Source organism: Mustela erminea, chromosome 6, assembly GCF_009829155.1.
Source record: "Mustela erminea isolate mMusErm1 chromosome 6, mMusErm1.Pri, whole genome shotgun sequence".
In the NCBI taxonomy this organism is placed as follows: domain Eukaryota; kingdom Metazoa; phylum Chordata; class Mammalia; order Carnivora; family Mustelidae; genus Mustela; species Mustela erminea.
The window spans coordinates 71,570,323-71,586,650 of NC_045619.1; the positions used below are offsets into that span (position 1 = coordinate 71,570,323).

At 41.3% G+C, this 16,328-nt stretch overlaps 1 protein-coding gene across 2 annotated transcripts in view; it reads left to right on the forward strand.

Moving 5' to 3' along the window:
* The window catches only part of ST8SIA1 (ST8 alpha-N-acetyl-neuraminide alpha-2,8-sialyltransferase 1), a 158,333-nt gene that overhangs the window by 47,154 nt on the left and 94,851 nt on the right, over positions 1-16,328 (forward strand). For both annotated transcript variants that reach the window (XM_032347690.1, XM_032347691.1), the window contains exon 2: positions 10,204-10,348. In XM_032347690.1, coding sequence (XP_032203581.1) covers positions 10,204-10,348 — 145 coding nt within the window. The remainder of the gene's footprint in view (positions 1-10,203; positions 10,349-16,328) is intronic.

Below are 16,328 nucleotides of genomic sequence, written 5' to 3' on the forward strand. Positions count from 1 at the left end.
CATCCTGTGGAAATGGGTCGTAGAGCAAAGCCAGAATTTTTCTCAGAAAAATAAATTTGAGGGGCACCTGGGTGGCTCAGGGGGTTAAGCCTCTGCCTTCGGCTCAGGCCATGATCTCAGGGTCCTGGGATCGAGCCCCGCATGGGGCTCTCTGCTCAGTGAGGAGCCTGCTTCCCCATGCCCACCCCCACCTCTCTCTGCCTGCCCCTCTGCCTATTTGTGATCTCATTCTCTGTCAAATAAATAAATAAATAAAAATTTGAATCTCTTCAAATACCGGAACAGTTACTCACAGAAATAAAAGAAGCGTGAGCCCTAAATCATAGAAAAGATAATTAGGGTCTTGAAAACTTCCAGGACAAGTGCTCCTGTCCTGCATCTAATAGGCAATAGACCTGAGGTGAATTCAGGGAACTTGACTCCTGAACTTCGCCCTCTAGAATTCACCAATCCCCTGGTTATTTTAATATTTGTTGATGGAGTTCCCATCTTTTAGAAAGGTCTGTGTAATTTGGAAAACCCACAATGCTTTTCTCGTACTTTTGTCTCCTCCTTTCCATTTGCTTTGCCTTCCTATAACGTCTGCTCATCTTTCACAGATATAATCTCAGACTTAAGTGTCATTACAAAAAGAAAGGATGTTTCTGAAGAGAATTTTTATATATAATACATCATGTCTCGCTTCCTAGCACAATTGAGGAGCACCATGGACCATGATTACATAAAGAAATCCCTGCTGCTTCCATCCTGCTGTGTAAACCTGTACATTGGAGAAATAACCCAATTTTAAATCAGTGTAATTTGTAATTTGGAGCATTTGCCACTTGCACAAGTTTAAAACTCAGTGGAGTATGGGGATTTATTTGTGGACTGGTGGCTCTGATCCTAACCTTATTTTCAGAACCCCATGTTCTCCTGGACAGCTGGTCAGCTGCCATCCGGAGTGGACACACCTGCGCTTTCCTACGCTTCTACCCAAACCTGCCCAAGTGAATTCAATGCATTCCTCCTTTTAGATTTCAGGCCACTGAAAACGTATCTCCAAATTTGGTGCATATCTGTTTAGCTGTTTTGCCACAATCCTGCTAATAGACTAAGAGAGAAACCATTTTATTTTAATTTTTATTTATTTATTTATTTATTTATTTTTAAAAGATTTTATTTATTTGACAGAGAGAAATCACAAGTAGACGGAGAGGCAGGCAGAGAGAGAGAGGGAAGCAGGCTCCCCGCTGAGCAGAGAGCCTGATGCGGGACTCGATCCCAGGATCCTGAGATCATGACCTGAGCCGAAGGCAGCGGCTTAACCCACTGAACCACCCAGGTGCCCCAGAAACCATTTTATTTTTAAAGATTAAACATATATAACAGGAAAATTTTATTTGTCTTTCCAATCTCTATTTTTTTCAAAAGGGAGGAAAATCCAGAAACAGTATGTGTAATGGTTTTCCCATACCTAAGTATGATGGTAAGTAATTAGAGGGGAGTGCAGCTTGGAGAGCTGGGGTGTGAAATTGCTCTGGATAAGCGAGAGGAGATGTGGTGGAGAGGGGATGGCTGGGGCTGGTGAGAAGAAAGGACAGGCTTGTGTCTGGGCAGAGACAGGCATCCACCAGGAGAGTTATGAAGTTTTGGTGGTGTGCTGACCCTGCCCCCTCCACGACAACTGCTATAAAATCCAGCTGTGTTTGTTTGATTTTGGAATTGGATTTATTCTGGAGGATCTGTGTTTGATGCCACAAGAAGTTTGGTGGTGCAGGTAAAAACCACATTTACACAGCCCTGCATGATCCCCTCCTGCTGATGTGCCTGCCCCATGCTCTCTTTATTTTCACTGGTTTCCTCCATGGTTTTGAACACACCAGGTAGACTCCTGCCTGAGGGACTTCACACTTGCTGGGGACTCTACTTGAACGCTCTTCTCCTGTAGAACCACGTAGCTTACATCCTCCCCTCCTTCTGGTCTTCTCGCAGTTGTCCACTAACACCATAAGGACTTACTTAGCCCCCTGTTGAAAACTACACCCCTTGCCCCCAAACCTCATCTTTTATCTTGTTTGTCTGGCTTCTCCATTAGAATTTAAGAGGGCAAGGTATTCCCCGTCCCCTTTCCCCAGTCTGTCTCTAGTGCCTAGAATAACATGGGACACATAGAAAGTGCTCAATAAATATTTATTGAGCGAATCAAATAATAACTGCTGTTCAAAGGAACCCAGTTACTTCCTGCTACCCAAACAGCTAACGGGCGATTCTCAAAGGATAATATTAGACTCCTTCTATCTATATAGACAGGTAAGCATAAATAGGAAGACTGAAGACAAGCATTCATTGAAATCCTTCCTAGAAAAAAATTTGGTGTTTTAATTCAAATAATGATGTGTAAATGTAGTGCATTACAAAACAAACATGTACTAGGCAAAACTGGATCATCCTTGAAATATTTATGTTCTAAAAGTTCCTCCTTTAAGTCTGTTCTTCCTGTTTTAGAGAAATGCAAATTACACATGACAGTAATCTACCTTTCTTTGGAACACTTTTCCTTTCTTAGGCAGTTATTTCAAATGGGAAGAATAAAATGCTGCTAAATAAAAGATTATTTGCTGTCTTGAGTAGTACACAAGAGCTGTTTTTCTCTGTTTTTGTCATCCTGGCAAATTGTCTAGAAGATTAATCTTTGAAGAGACTTTTTATTATATCCATAGAAAACATTATTTTAAGCAATAATCTAATGAAAGTACTTCTCCACACCATTCAAGACAATTTTACAGAAAAATAAGATGAATACAAATCTCTAAGTATTGAACTGTGTATTTTGAATCTCTTGGGTCAATGATGTCAGCTCTTACAGGGGCCCACACTGTGAACAGAAGGTATTGCCTTTGTCCCAGAGAAGGGCCTGTCACTGCTTGTTTTCCCTCTCCTGCTGTGGGTAGAGCTGTGCTGCAGGTTCACAGCGACTACTGCAAGTTCTCGTTCTATATCCTGGACACTGAGTCACAGTAACTCCCGACTTTTAAGCTTGCTTCAAAACCCATCATTTAAGGTCAAGATTCCTTTAAGTTAGGAGGAGAAATAACTATGTTGGCTCAAACCCTACCTTCCATAATCTTGGTGGAATCTGCCATAAGAAACATCTCTGATTTCTCTGTAGGCCGCCAAATTCTTCACTTAAAGAAAAGCCCTCTTTGATTTGAAGCTATCTATTTAGCTTCTAGTCTTTTTTTTTTTTTTAAGATTTTATTTATTTATTTGACAGAGATCACAAGCAGGTGGAGAGGCAGGCAGAGAGAGAGGGGAGGAAGCAGGCCTCCCCCACTAAGCAGAGAGCCCGATGTGGGGCTCGATCCCAGGGCCCTGAGTCAAAGGCAGAGACTTTAACCCACTGAGCTACCCAGGCGCCTCTAGCTTCTTAATAGAGTGAACGTGTATAGTTTATTACCCAAATAGGGACATGTTTAAGAATGAAAGGGAGGTGACTATTAATATATCTGGAAAACAATCATAGCCTAGGATTGTATGAGGCAAGCTGAGCATTGTGGTTCTTAACTATGAGGGAAAGTGAAATGAATACTTACTGCAACCATGATATGTGCTAAGTGCCCTCACACATGCGCTCTCTCTCTCTCTCTCTATATATATATACATGTGATATATATATATATATCTCCATATATATTTACAAGTGAGATATTATACATATCTATACACATATATATGCATATTTAATATACATATATGTATAATACATGCAATATACATATATTACATATACATATACACATGTATATATATGTATAATATCTCACTTTCAAAGCCATCCTCTGATGTGCATCTTGGGCACATTTTCAACCGTGGATCTGAGGCTCTGTGACATTAACTCAAAGAGTTAACGTATAATAGTGTACAAGGAATTTTAGGAACTCGATTCAGGAGAGTTTCCAATAAGGACTATTGATTTAGCTGTCTGGAGGAGATGCATTAGATACATTTTTGGCCACAAGCCAGATGTTGAAATCAATAATTGACTGAAGTCAGATATCGCTAGAATAGAAAGAACTTTTCGAAGACAAGATTAAATCTGAGGGGCGCCTGGGTGGCTCAGTGGGTTAAGCTGCTGCCTTTGGCTCGGGTCATGATCCCAGGGTCCTGGGATCGAGTCCTGTGTCGGGCTCTCTGCTCAGCAGGGAGCCTGCTTCCTCCTCTCTCTCTCTCTTCCTGCCTCTCTGCCTACTTGTGATCTCTCTCTCTGCCAAATAAATAAATAAAATCTTTAAAAAAAAAAGATTAAATCTGAAACCTTATCAAATATTTTAAAAGTCAGATTTTGAAAGTTTGACGCTACGGTGGGGGAAACAGACTATCAGCACCATCAACTGGTGGGCCACCCTTGTGGTGTCCATGCAGCAGATCAGTGATCCCAAAGGGACACTTACTATAATCAGACTAACGTTTAGTGCACAGTATAAGGAACCTGGGATTCACCACTTAGCAAGTCTCTGAAATCTTGGACCTGTTGTTACTGAGAAATGTTTACCAGTCTACAGCAGTTATTTTGACAAGCTTTTGTGTTTTGGGTCTCCGCAGACTAAAACCATAAGGAATTGACTTCAGTTTGAATTTTGGTTAGTGAGAACAAAATGCACCTTGAGATTTTCTTTTTCTCTAACATTTTCTTCTTTTCTTCCTACTTGCTAATTTTTCATTCAGTCAATGTTTATTAAGCACCTGTTCAGTGTATCAGCCATTGTTTTAGGAGATGGAGACACAGTAGTGACAAGAAGACAAAAGTCTCTCTCCTCATGGAGTTTACATTCTGGGACTTCAGGAGACAGACCATAAGCAAAACTTGAAACATACAGCATATAAATAGTGTTAAGTACTGTAGAGAAGCATAAAGCAGGTAAGGGAGATGTGAAGAATTCTCTACTATGACTGGGTCTTGATGATTTCTCATGATGTCAGTTTTGGGAATTTTTCTTTCTTATGGATTTTTTAAGGGGAAAATTTGGCATATAATTCCTCATGATAAGATATGAAGAGTTTCCAACTAAGACTTTTTTTCTTGAGCAACTCATTGTCTTAATGGAATTAAGTAACTGAAAATTATATGTAGCTCCTAAAGTTCAGCTTGTTTAATATTTCAAATGTTAACACATCAACTAATTCTACAAAGATTTAAATTATCATGTAATTCTGTTATTCTGCCTTACATTATTATTTAAAACTTAATCAATATTTGTTGGCAGAAAAATGATATAGTATTTTTCCCAAAGTTATCTTCCAAACGCATTCTTCTCTTAACATAGCCTTTTGCTGACAATTTGTTCTCCTATGCAGTCAATAATTCTTCATAATTCAAAAGTACATAAAACTAATAAATTTCACAATAAATTTATTATCAGCATTTTATTCTTCCAGAGATACATTTAAACTTCCTCTGACTGACAGAATTTCAATATATAAAACAGATAAAGAGATTTTCACTCTGGTTATTTCTAAATTGCTCATCAGAATTTTATTTTGTTTTTACATTTTTATTTGAGTATCGTTGACATGCAGTGTTACATCAGATTGGTTTCAGGTGTACAAAATAGTGATTCAGCAACTCTAGAGTTAGGCTGTCCCCGTCACAAGTAGCTCTCCTCTGTCTCCATACAGTGCTGTTATGATACCATTGATTCTATTCTCTGTGCTGTACCTTTTGCTTACAAGATTTTAAAGTTGCATATTTAGTTAAAACCCTAAACTCTGACAACATTCCCTGTGTGTGTTGCTCACAACAATACCCTGTTTAGATATGATGGTGATGTGAATTTTTACACAAGCTCTTGTCACGCACCCATTCAGGGACACCGAAGTGACATTGAATTGGCCGTTTGGCTATTCGACTCCTTAGCCTTCCAGTAGCTGGGTATGAAGCTGAAGTAGAATCGCAACTTTTGGCCAAACATGAAACAGCAGTAGAGCTCCCCGTCACCCCTGCTTTCCCAAATAGTCATTCCTTGGAAGTGGCCCAGTAGGCACAGCTATTGGAGCAACAGCTTCCCAGCCTTCTTCATCTCTGGTAACTAAAATGTTGAGCATGGAATCTGAGAGAGTCTCAGAAGGTTCATTTTGATACGGGACATTATTAACTGAATGGGTGGATTTTCATCCTTATTTGCCTGTTTAGTTTCCCAGAACCTTAGTCTTCCTTGTCGGTGGACACCATCAGTGCAGGTGGTTCTCTTGGCTTAGTTGGTATGCATGGCTTTCATTAGAAGGGGGTGATAACCTGAGTGAGTTTTTAGTAAGTAACTCCCAGGCTTCGTATTTACCTTCTCTGTGCAACTGTAGCATCATTTGATAGGAACTCTGCTGAAGCTTGAATTTGAATAATAAAAAGTATTTAAATTTTGGCTCCACTACTCAATTTACACTCATCTGAAACGTAATCATCTGCAAATCTAAACTTGAATAGAAAGGGATTTACTTTTGCTTTTTTGACTCTGCGATTTTATTGTCTGCTGCAAAGAAGCAAATAATAGGCGACATCAGGGTAAAGCATGAGAAAGGGGAGGGGGACCAAACTGACTAAAAATGCTAAGAGCTGGTATATGTCATCTCTCCGGGATCACCGACAGGTTGGTTGGAGGTAATGTTCAATAGTCAGCTGTCAACAATTTCTTAGTATTTGTGTTGTGTGTTCTGATGAAGGGATGAGTCTTCCTGTCTCAAACCCCCGTAGCAGCTTCCCTGCCTCAGATGACTTGCGTCCTCCTTCTTCCTGCCAGCTCCTCCCAGGCTGCAGACCTCAGAGCAGGAAACCCTTCCTGGAACCCGGAGTGTGACTTCATGCCCTCCTCTTTCTGAGCAACTGCAGCTGTCTGTGCACATCTGTCGTGGCGCTGGCCCCACCCTCCAGCCTTCCTAAGTAGTGACTTGCTTGTTGGTTGCCCACCTCTTGAGCATGTTTTCTGAAGACAGGTCTGTTTAATTCAATTTTCTATCCCAAGCACCTCACATAGTGTTCGGTGAGAACTCTGTGAAAATCATGACTGCTGCTTCTACTGTGGCTACTATGACTACTGCTGGTGGTACTATTCCTACCGCTGTTGTTCCTGTGGCCAGTGTAGCTGGTGAGCTAGCGGCACCCTCCCAGGCACTCCTCCTGAAAGGAGTGCACACATTTCACACTGTGATCCCTTTCTGATCCTCTTCTGGAGAGGGGCATGGCAAGAGATGAGGAAGAGGAATTCTGGGAGGAGGGAAAGGTTTGAGAGTTATGATAGGAAAAGTACTCTCATCTTGCAAATGGTGATAAGATTATTACAAATTTGCTATAGTTCTTGGATTTTTAAAAAAATATTTGTACACATGGGACACTTTCATTTTCCGTTGAGTATTTGGCTTTCCCACAAATGTCTGATTGCTCTGACCATGGTGATGCCATAGGAAGAGATGTAGATTTGAGTCCATCTAACACATATTTTATTAATAATTATACAAACACTTATTAACCTAATGAACTTGAGCAAGTCTCTTGGCCTGAGCTTCAGTTGCATTATAGGTTTATAACGTAATGAACTCAGTTTTTTGAGGATGAAAAGAAGAAACGAATGTGAAAGGATATATAAGCAGCCAGGCTCTAGACAAAAGGAGGTGTTATTATATGGCCATGGCCAGTTTTTCCTCTGAATTTCCAGTAGCACTTTGTACTGAATGGCAGTACAAAATTTAGCTTGGTTTGGAGGTGAGAGCTATGGTCTGGTTGGAAGTACCAACGTGAGATTTTTTTTTAAAAAGGCAAAAAACTGGGAGCAAAGCCATGCCCCACCACTTCAATAGCTATGTGACCCATGATAAGTTTCTGAAAAAAGAATCTTAAAGCAATTTAGCTCTAAGGTCTTTCACTGTGAAGATCAAGTGGAAAAATATCTCTAAAGGCACTGGGTACAGTGCAAGTGCTTGGCCATTGTTTAGAAAGCATTCCTTCAGGGCAGAGAATGGTAAAGGTGAATCAAAAAGGTTCTGAACAGGCAGCACGCAGAGGAAAAAGCCTAACTCGAACTGGTGTGACCTGAGTAAGTCCTGGAATGACCCTAATTCCATTTCCTCAGATACAAATCAGGGGTAATAATAATAATTGTTTCTTAATTATATCTTAGGGTTATTGTAAAAACGAAAAGTGGTAAAATATCACCAGGCCTGTAATAGTGACTCAAAAATTTATTCATGCCTATGATAATTCTCTTTATTTCTAAAGATAGTCTTTTTTAAATAATAGGTTTTATTTATTTATTTGACTGGCGGGGGGTGCATAAGCAGATGAAAGGGCAGAGGGAGAACCAGACTCCTTGCTAAGCAGGGAGCCCAATGCAGGACTTGATCTCCAGACTCCAGGATCATGACGTGAATGGAAGGTTGACGCTTAATGGACTGAACCACCCAGGCGCCTGCCCAGAGTGGTCTTAAGCCGTGTCTAATTTTATGTTATGGAATATAGTGTCTAGGATACTCTTTTGACAAAATGCAGGCAAGTCACTGTGTAACTTGACTGCCTCCATTTCAGGCCACCTATTAGGTGATGAAACACTGATGATTAATGAAGATGGAGGAGTCGAGGAAAGAGGCACAGCTGGTAAGAGATGGAATGATGATGTCAGAGCAAGAAGTGATGAGAATTCTAAATTCTAGTAACTTTTTTTTTGTAAGTAGGCTCCATGCCCAGCACAGAGCCCAATGCAGGGCTTGAACTCACAACCCTGAGATCAAGACCTGAGCTGAGATCCATAGTCAGATGCTTAACCAACTGAACCGTTCAGGCGACCCACGAATTCTAGCAAATTTGATAAGATGAAGGCTTTCTTCCTGAGCCCCTCTCCCCCGTCCTTTCTATGGAAACCCTTGTAAAGAGGAAGTGAACTGGAGCATGCTGGGAAAAGCACCGCATGGTGGGGAGAGTGTCAGGGTCCTTGGCTGAGGTGGGGGACCCCCGACACTGACACGGTGTATTCACTTCTACAGCAAAGTGGGACTATGTAGTAATGACATGTATTGAAATTGTACTGTGTGTGCCACCTGAACATTTTTAGTGAATTCTCAAAGACAATGTCGGAGGCTGGTTGTGAAGCTGGGATGTTCCCCAGTTATGGAGTTAGTAGGTGGCAGAGCCAGGATTTGAACTGAAGTACTCCCATCACCTTCCCCTTTCAGCTTTAAGCTTCTACACTATGGTGGCCAAAGATGTCTGAGCAAGCAGGTCTGTGGGGGCACCACTCAGAAGTGGTTTACGTTAGCAGTGTATTTCATTGGTCCTTCTAAAGGTGGGGTTGGGGAATAAGCTCTTTTACTCCTGAGAGCACAGGGAATAAACAGAGTTGGTTTATGACAGATTTTTAAATTGAGAAGAATGTAAATATTGGCTTGTAGACTAGTGACAGGGCTTCCACTGAGGGTCAAGCAGAAGAGCCAGCCACCTGCGAACTAGCCCAGAGGAGTGAGGTGACCCAGGAGACCCTGGTATGTCAGACGCTAAAGGACTGGGGATCCCTTCTCAGGGGTCATGGTGCTGAACTGTGCCCAGTACTGCTAAGAGGTCAGACCAAGTAAGAACCAAAAGCCCCATGAGATTTACCACTTAGAACACAGATGGCTTCGCTGGTGTTTGAAATCACATCGCTCATCTCATTCTATTTCTATTTAGAAGGATTTTCCCCAGGTGTTGTTCCTTAATTTTGTCCCCAGTTTTGGGAGGCATGCCTTCTTTTGGGCCATTCTGTGCATCCCCTACTTCCTACATGTAAAAGTACCTGGTCATTGAACTTATCCCCCTGATTGTTAAATCACCGTAAAGATACATTTCTGCTGCAGCTGCATAGCTCAACGTCTCCAGAAGACTCTCCAATCTTTTCTGGGCCTGGAGGTTTCAGTCAATCAACAAATCTGCAATTATAATGATCATGTTTGCCTTCAGACACATTTTAGCTGCATCTGAGAGCTAAAGTATTTTTTTTAACTTTTTTTTTTTATTAAAAAAGATTCTAGTCATGCATTTTGAGGGCTGGAAGAGTGAATTAATAGTAGTTTAATAACCGTGGAGACACAGATGCTTGTGTGAGCCGGCACTGAGGTAAGGCTGCACATCTCGGTAGGAATGACAAGTGAATGAGTCTGCCGCTCCCTTAACCTGCTGTTCTTTTCTCTCTCTATTTTCTCTCCTAGGAAACAGATGGAAGACTGCTGTGACCCCGCCCATCTCTTTGCTATGACTAAAATGAATTCCCCCATGGGGAAGAGCATGTGGTATGACGGGGAGTTTTTATACTCATTCACCATTGACAATTCAACTTATTCTCTCTTCCCCCAGGTTAGTAGAGTTTGTTGTTGCCTTGCTGTATAGTTTCCCATGTATCTTGACATCATAGGGAAAAGATAATTGAGTTTGCCTAACAATTCAGATCTCCTCCTTTTCATCTCCTTTCTTCTCTTCTTCATTATAAATGTTTTTCTTTATCGCTATCACCTTTTTTGAAGAAATCACATAATGTTTCCATGCAGGGGCCAAAGTAATAGTTTTCTTAGCACTTCTGATTTGAGTCATATGAGACTGAAGGAAGCAAGGTCAGGAATTGTGGAATTCTAGTGTTTCAAGGTTGGCTATGGAATGATCTTGAAGATTTGCAGTACTGGAATGTTTTCTTAGGACGGGTGTTCTTGGGGACTGGGAACCGTATGGTTAGAAGTTTGCTTCTTAGAGCTCTTGGATCTTAATCCTGTGGTCAGACACTGCTCTTAAGTGGTGGAGTGGCGAATACGGAGGGAATGAATTCCATCATTTTTGAAATGGTCTAAATGAAGCCTTGGTTACTTATAGTTTTTCTTCTGGGTTTCCTGAGCAATGAAATAAAATGTTTTACTAAAATATATGCAGTGAAAGGGAAAAATAGAGAAATTGTTATTTCTAGGGAGCCCAGGTTGGAGAGGGGGGTGGTTCTTAGGTGAAACTGCCCTTAGGAAGAAATGGAGAAATGAAGATTAGCCTCCCCAAGTCTTCAAGCCACTCCTGGTGTGGCCAGATGATTGGGCAGAAAGGGAATTCACAGTTAAGAGTTGGAAAACAGAGCTGGGCCTTTCGTGTGTCTGTGTTAATAGCCAGGAGGCTTCAAAGGAGGGACCTAATCAAGCTGAGGCGCAGGCTCTGCCAAATCCAAAGACACACTCTGTGAACTAGCCCATCTCTGCTAGTTCATCTCTAGATATTTTAGTTGAACTTCATGATCTTAGTGTGTAATGATTTTTTAAAAAATTTATTTTATTTATTTTTTTAAAAGATTTTATTTATTTATTCGACAGAGAGAGAGAGAGAGAGAGAGAGATCACAAGTAGGCATTGAGGCAGGCAGAGAGAGAGGGGGAAGCAGGCTCCCCCCTGAGCAGAGAGGCCGATGCGGGGCTTGATCCCAGGACCCTGAGATTATGACCCGAGCCGGAGGCAGAGGCTTAACCCACTGAGCCACCCAAGCGCCCTCCAAAATTTTTTTATTTTAAAGTAGTGAAATAGAAGGTTGAATTCCTGGCCATCATCCATGTGTTTTCTCTCTCTTCTCCATTTGCCCCTGAGAGGCTTCTCAGTGTCAAAGGAAATGACTAAGAGCCATAAAATGTGAAACTGAATTTCTTCTCCATTTCTTACTAACTGAATGCCCTGCTAAGTCACCCAGCTCTTTTGAGACTCGGCTTTCTCATCTGTACAGTGGCAAGAGCAGTACCTGTCCTTCCACCTCACGGAGCAGTGGTCAGGATGGATGTGAATAATGCATGTCCATGGACTTTGAAGACATGAAGCGTGTTGTAAATGTCGTGGTTCGTATATTGCATCCTCAGACTGAGGAATGAAGGAGATAATTGCATTAGTCAGGGTTTAAGGCAGAAATCTTCCTAGGTATTTTTAGCAGAAAGATACTTCTTATTGGGAATTAGGTACTTAAAAGAGCCTTAGAAGAATGGAGAAGTGAGAGTCAAGAGTGACTCCTGGAATTACTTAGTTCAAGACTTTACTGCCATAACTGTGGTTAAGAGATTAGAAAGCCCCAGCTGCTACTGCCATTAACATGGTCACAACTGCCTGTGACAGGAACAGGGTTGGGAAGATGGGTTCCAATTTATCTTCTTCTAAATCACCCTCAAGTGCATCTAACAGCTAAGATTAATTTGCGTCTGGAACATTAGTTGCAGAGAAATCCAGGAGAGGCAGTTTTTAAAACAATCAGGCTTCAGCAGGAAGCTAGAAAAGAGATGGAATGGAGGGTAAACAAGCCAATCCCCAGTATCCTTTATGTACAAAACCTGATGTCAACTTGCTATGAATGAAGAAGAGATAAGGAAGCAATCTTCTTTAAAGCTCATCAAATAGAAAAATTTTAAAAGAAATCCAAAATAGTCTTTTTATACATGAGGGTTTTCAGTCATCCCAACTGACTTCTAACGTCGTGCTAGCAAATAGATTTGAAGAAAAGAGATGATTAAAGAAATACAAACTAGCCTCCCATCTTATCTGTCAGTTGCAGCAGTAAGATAGCAGGAAACATTTCCTTTTTAAAGTGTGTGCACATGAATTCTGTACTTCTTTGTGCTGGTTGTAAGACCAAGGAACCATCCCTGAATAATAAGGAAAAATGGTTTTTCTTAGGAAGCAGAAGTCATTACATCATTGTGTGTGTGTGCACAGTCATGACAAAGAGCTAAACCAATTCAACGAATAGATTTTTTTTTTAAAGTTACACGTGTATTTTTCTGCTGAGATTCTGAAATGACTAATTTGTAGAAATCCCAGAAAACCAGTGTGCAATAAAAAGGATGGTATATATCCCTGTGCCCTCACTCCATTATTATTCCTTTGTGCAATATTCCTACTTTGATATCAGGAAGCTAAGTTACCAGTTAATTGATATGCTTCATTCAGATTCCTGTGGGAAGAAAGTTGTATGTGCTAGTGAGGCAGAAATGCAGCTGAATGGGTTAGGCTCAATGCTGTTGGTTGAACAAAGCATCCCTTCTTTCCCTGAATTTTAGCAAAATAATGCCAAATCACTCATGCTCTAACTCAGATGTATAATTCTATGCCACATTTTAAATTATATATTCTAACATGTTAATCTTGATTTTTATTACACGTTCCCCCTACATGCTCAATATATGTTAGCTATCATCATTATTGTTACTCCGTTGCCTACCTTTATCCACTGTTTTTTTCTTGCTCCTGGAGTCGTTGCCAAGAAGCACTACAAGATCCTCTATGTATCGTGGAAATGTAGCAGGCCCTGAATCAGGGCTGGAGGGTCCAAGGAGGGTCCCCTGGAGAGCCAGTGTGGTTTGTTTGTTTGTTTGTTTGTCTTAAATAGATTTTATTTATTTATTTGATAGAGAGAGAGCATAAGCAGGGGGAATGGCAGGCAGAGGGGGAGAGAGAAGCAGGCTTCCTGCTGAGCAAAGAGCCCGACATGGACTCGATTCCAGGACCCTGGGATCATGACCTGAGCTGAAGGCTTGAGTCTTGGGTCACTTAACCAACTGAGGCCCTCAGACACCCCACCAGTGTTCTTTGAGATGCGACAGTGAATCTCCTTAATTATAATATTCTTCCTTTCTTTTCTTTTCATTTTCCTTTCCTTTTTTCTTTTTTCTCTTTCTTTCTTTTCTTCCTTCCTTCCTTTCTTCCCTCCCTACCCCTTCCCCACTTCCTCCCTTCCTTCCCGTTATAGTTTCTTATTTGGACCTCCCATAACTTCCTATAGTGTTATTATCAAATTCATTCCGTTCTGCCTCATCTACAGTTAGCTGCCTAACTGCATATCCACAGGTTACAGTTTTCCGAGAGTCATTATCTGCTGATCTCAATACCATCTTGTGAGCTTTTGAGGAACAAGGGTATTTTTTCTGTGTTGGGCCTAACACAGGGCTTCCCACTTGATAGAGATACTAATTTTTAGCTGCTGGTGTTTGCCTAGGGCTTCCTATCTTTGTCCTCCCCGGGGGAATCCCCTGAATTGCCCTTGCTTGAACAGTTGGAGACCAAGCAGGATGTTTTGATGCAGCTCTTTCCAAGTGGTGCTATACATGTATTTTCGTTAAGTATTGGTTGAATATTATGAGGCTTAAAGGGCTGAAGTTTCACCTTTACATAGATTTTTCTAGAATATACAGTGTGTGTGTGTGTGTGAGTATGTGTGTGGAGGGGGTGTGACGGTGAGTGTTCCTGCTTTGAGAACACTCCCATCCTCTGCGTCCCCACTTCCTTCCTGCTTCGCCAAAGACTGTCCCTTTTAAGCTTGCCTGGTCCCATGTGTGCAGCTATTACCTAAATAAATACTATTTTGACCTAAAACATATCCGTGCCCAGAAAAAGCATAAATTTCCTTGGAAATGAGCAAGGGAGCAGCAGGAATGTTAGAAACCACAACTGTGCAGTTATAATCTGAAAAATATTTCCTTTTGGTGTAATAAAAACACGGTCAGCTCACTATTCACTTATGTTGTGCTGAATAGTCATGTGATATAAATCAGAAGCCAGACTAGCCATTTTTTCTCCGAATATTCACCCAAGGCCATTTGTAAAGAATCACAAAGCATCATTAATGCACCGCAGACATATTTCCAGCTCCTCTGTTTGCCATAAGCTCTCTGACGTGTTCCACTTGGCCTAGACTCGCATTGCCCTTGGCCTGTGGGAAACCCAGAAGGACATTCTGAAGTAGTTTTGTCTAAATGGCTTTGTTAAAATGAAAATACACATTTTTTTCCCTTTCACAGTCATGTGCTTAATAGAATCTTCTGAGCCTCTGGATATCCCTGAGTCTCACAGCAATTTTTTTCTCCTTGCTAATGAAATTTGGATTATACTATATAATCTACAGCATTTGGTAACTTGTTTTTCTGCTTATCAATATTATTATGATAATTTTTCCAATCATGTACCTTTTTGACTAGGAAGAAACTAAGGGGACTGATGTTTGGTGGACATAGATCTTTGCCAAGTCTGTGTTAGGTTCATGTTGTCAGGCTTATGTTTACCTCCTTTATAACAGAAACTTGGCACAGAGGCTTAATGGAATAGGTAGTTATTTATCTCCCAAAAGGGACAACTAGCAGGTGGGTAGTTGAGGGTCAGGTGATGGCTACATAGTGCCATCAAGCTCCCAGGCTCCTATCTCGATGCTTGAATGCCCTTAGTTGATGGCCACAGGACCTTCCAGGTTCCGTCCAGGATCCTGTTGGGAGGAAGGAGGAAAGAGAAGAGGGAATATGGAATATATGCTGCTGATGTGTCAGCGGTCAGGATTCAGTCATATGGGCATGTCTAGGTGCAAAAGGAAGTTGTGAATTTCGGTATTTCAGCTCTCAGCAAATGCCCTCTATGTGCTGACCTGTCGATCTCAGCTTTTTCTCATGTTATCTCATGCTATCATTACAGCAACTCCATATGGAAGTTCTTATTGTCTTCATTTCATGGATGAAACAGACCAAGAAGATTTAATAATCTTACTCAAGGTTCTAGAGCTGGCAACTGGAAGGGCTGTTATCTGAAACCTGGCCTGTCTGATATCAAAGCTTCCATTGTTTATTATCTTGCTTGTGTTTTTTTTTTTTTTAAGATTTTATTTATTTATTTGACAGAGAGAGAGATCGGAAGTAGGCAGAGAGGCAGGCAGAGGGATGGGCGGGGGGGAGGCAGGCTCCCTGCTGAGCAGAAAGCCTGACACCGGGCTCGATCCCAGGACCTTGGGATCATGACCTGAGCCGAAGGCAGAGGATTAACCCACTGAGTCACCCAGGTGCCCCTGTTTTTATTTTCTTAAAAAGACATTGGTTCTGGTGGAGTAGTTGTTCATTCTTATCACTCAGTCACCTTGAAACCACTTAAAGGCATTTCACTTCCATTATATGAGTATCCCTAGAAGAAATGGAGAAGTTTCGTTCACAGATATTTTGGAGAAAAAAAATAAAGTGTAGTTATGCAAGTTGTAAGATCCTATACCATATTGTAGCTTCCCTTTGAAACTGGTTTCCAGTATGGCGCTGTAGTTTCCCTTTGACTTTGAGCTCCCTAGCAGTCCATAATGAAAGAAGGAGTAAGACCAGTTACATTATATTGATTTCTATTAACTGGGTTCCTGGGCGCAATTTCAACTTGTGTGTGGAGGCTTTCCCACTTTACCAAGCAATTCTTAGACACCAGCTGGATGTCCTCCGATTCAACTCCATTCTGACGCTCTACCTGGTGATAGCATCACGTTCCATAGACAAAAGTCTCAGTCCCACAAGACCACCCTCTACTTCAGACCCCAGTTG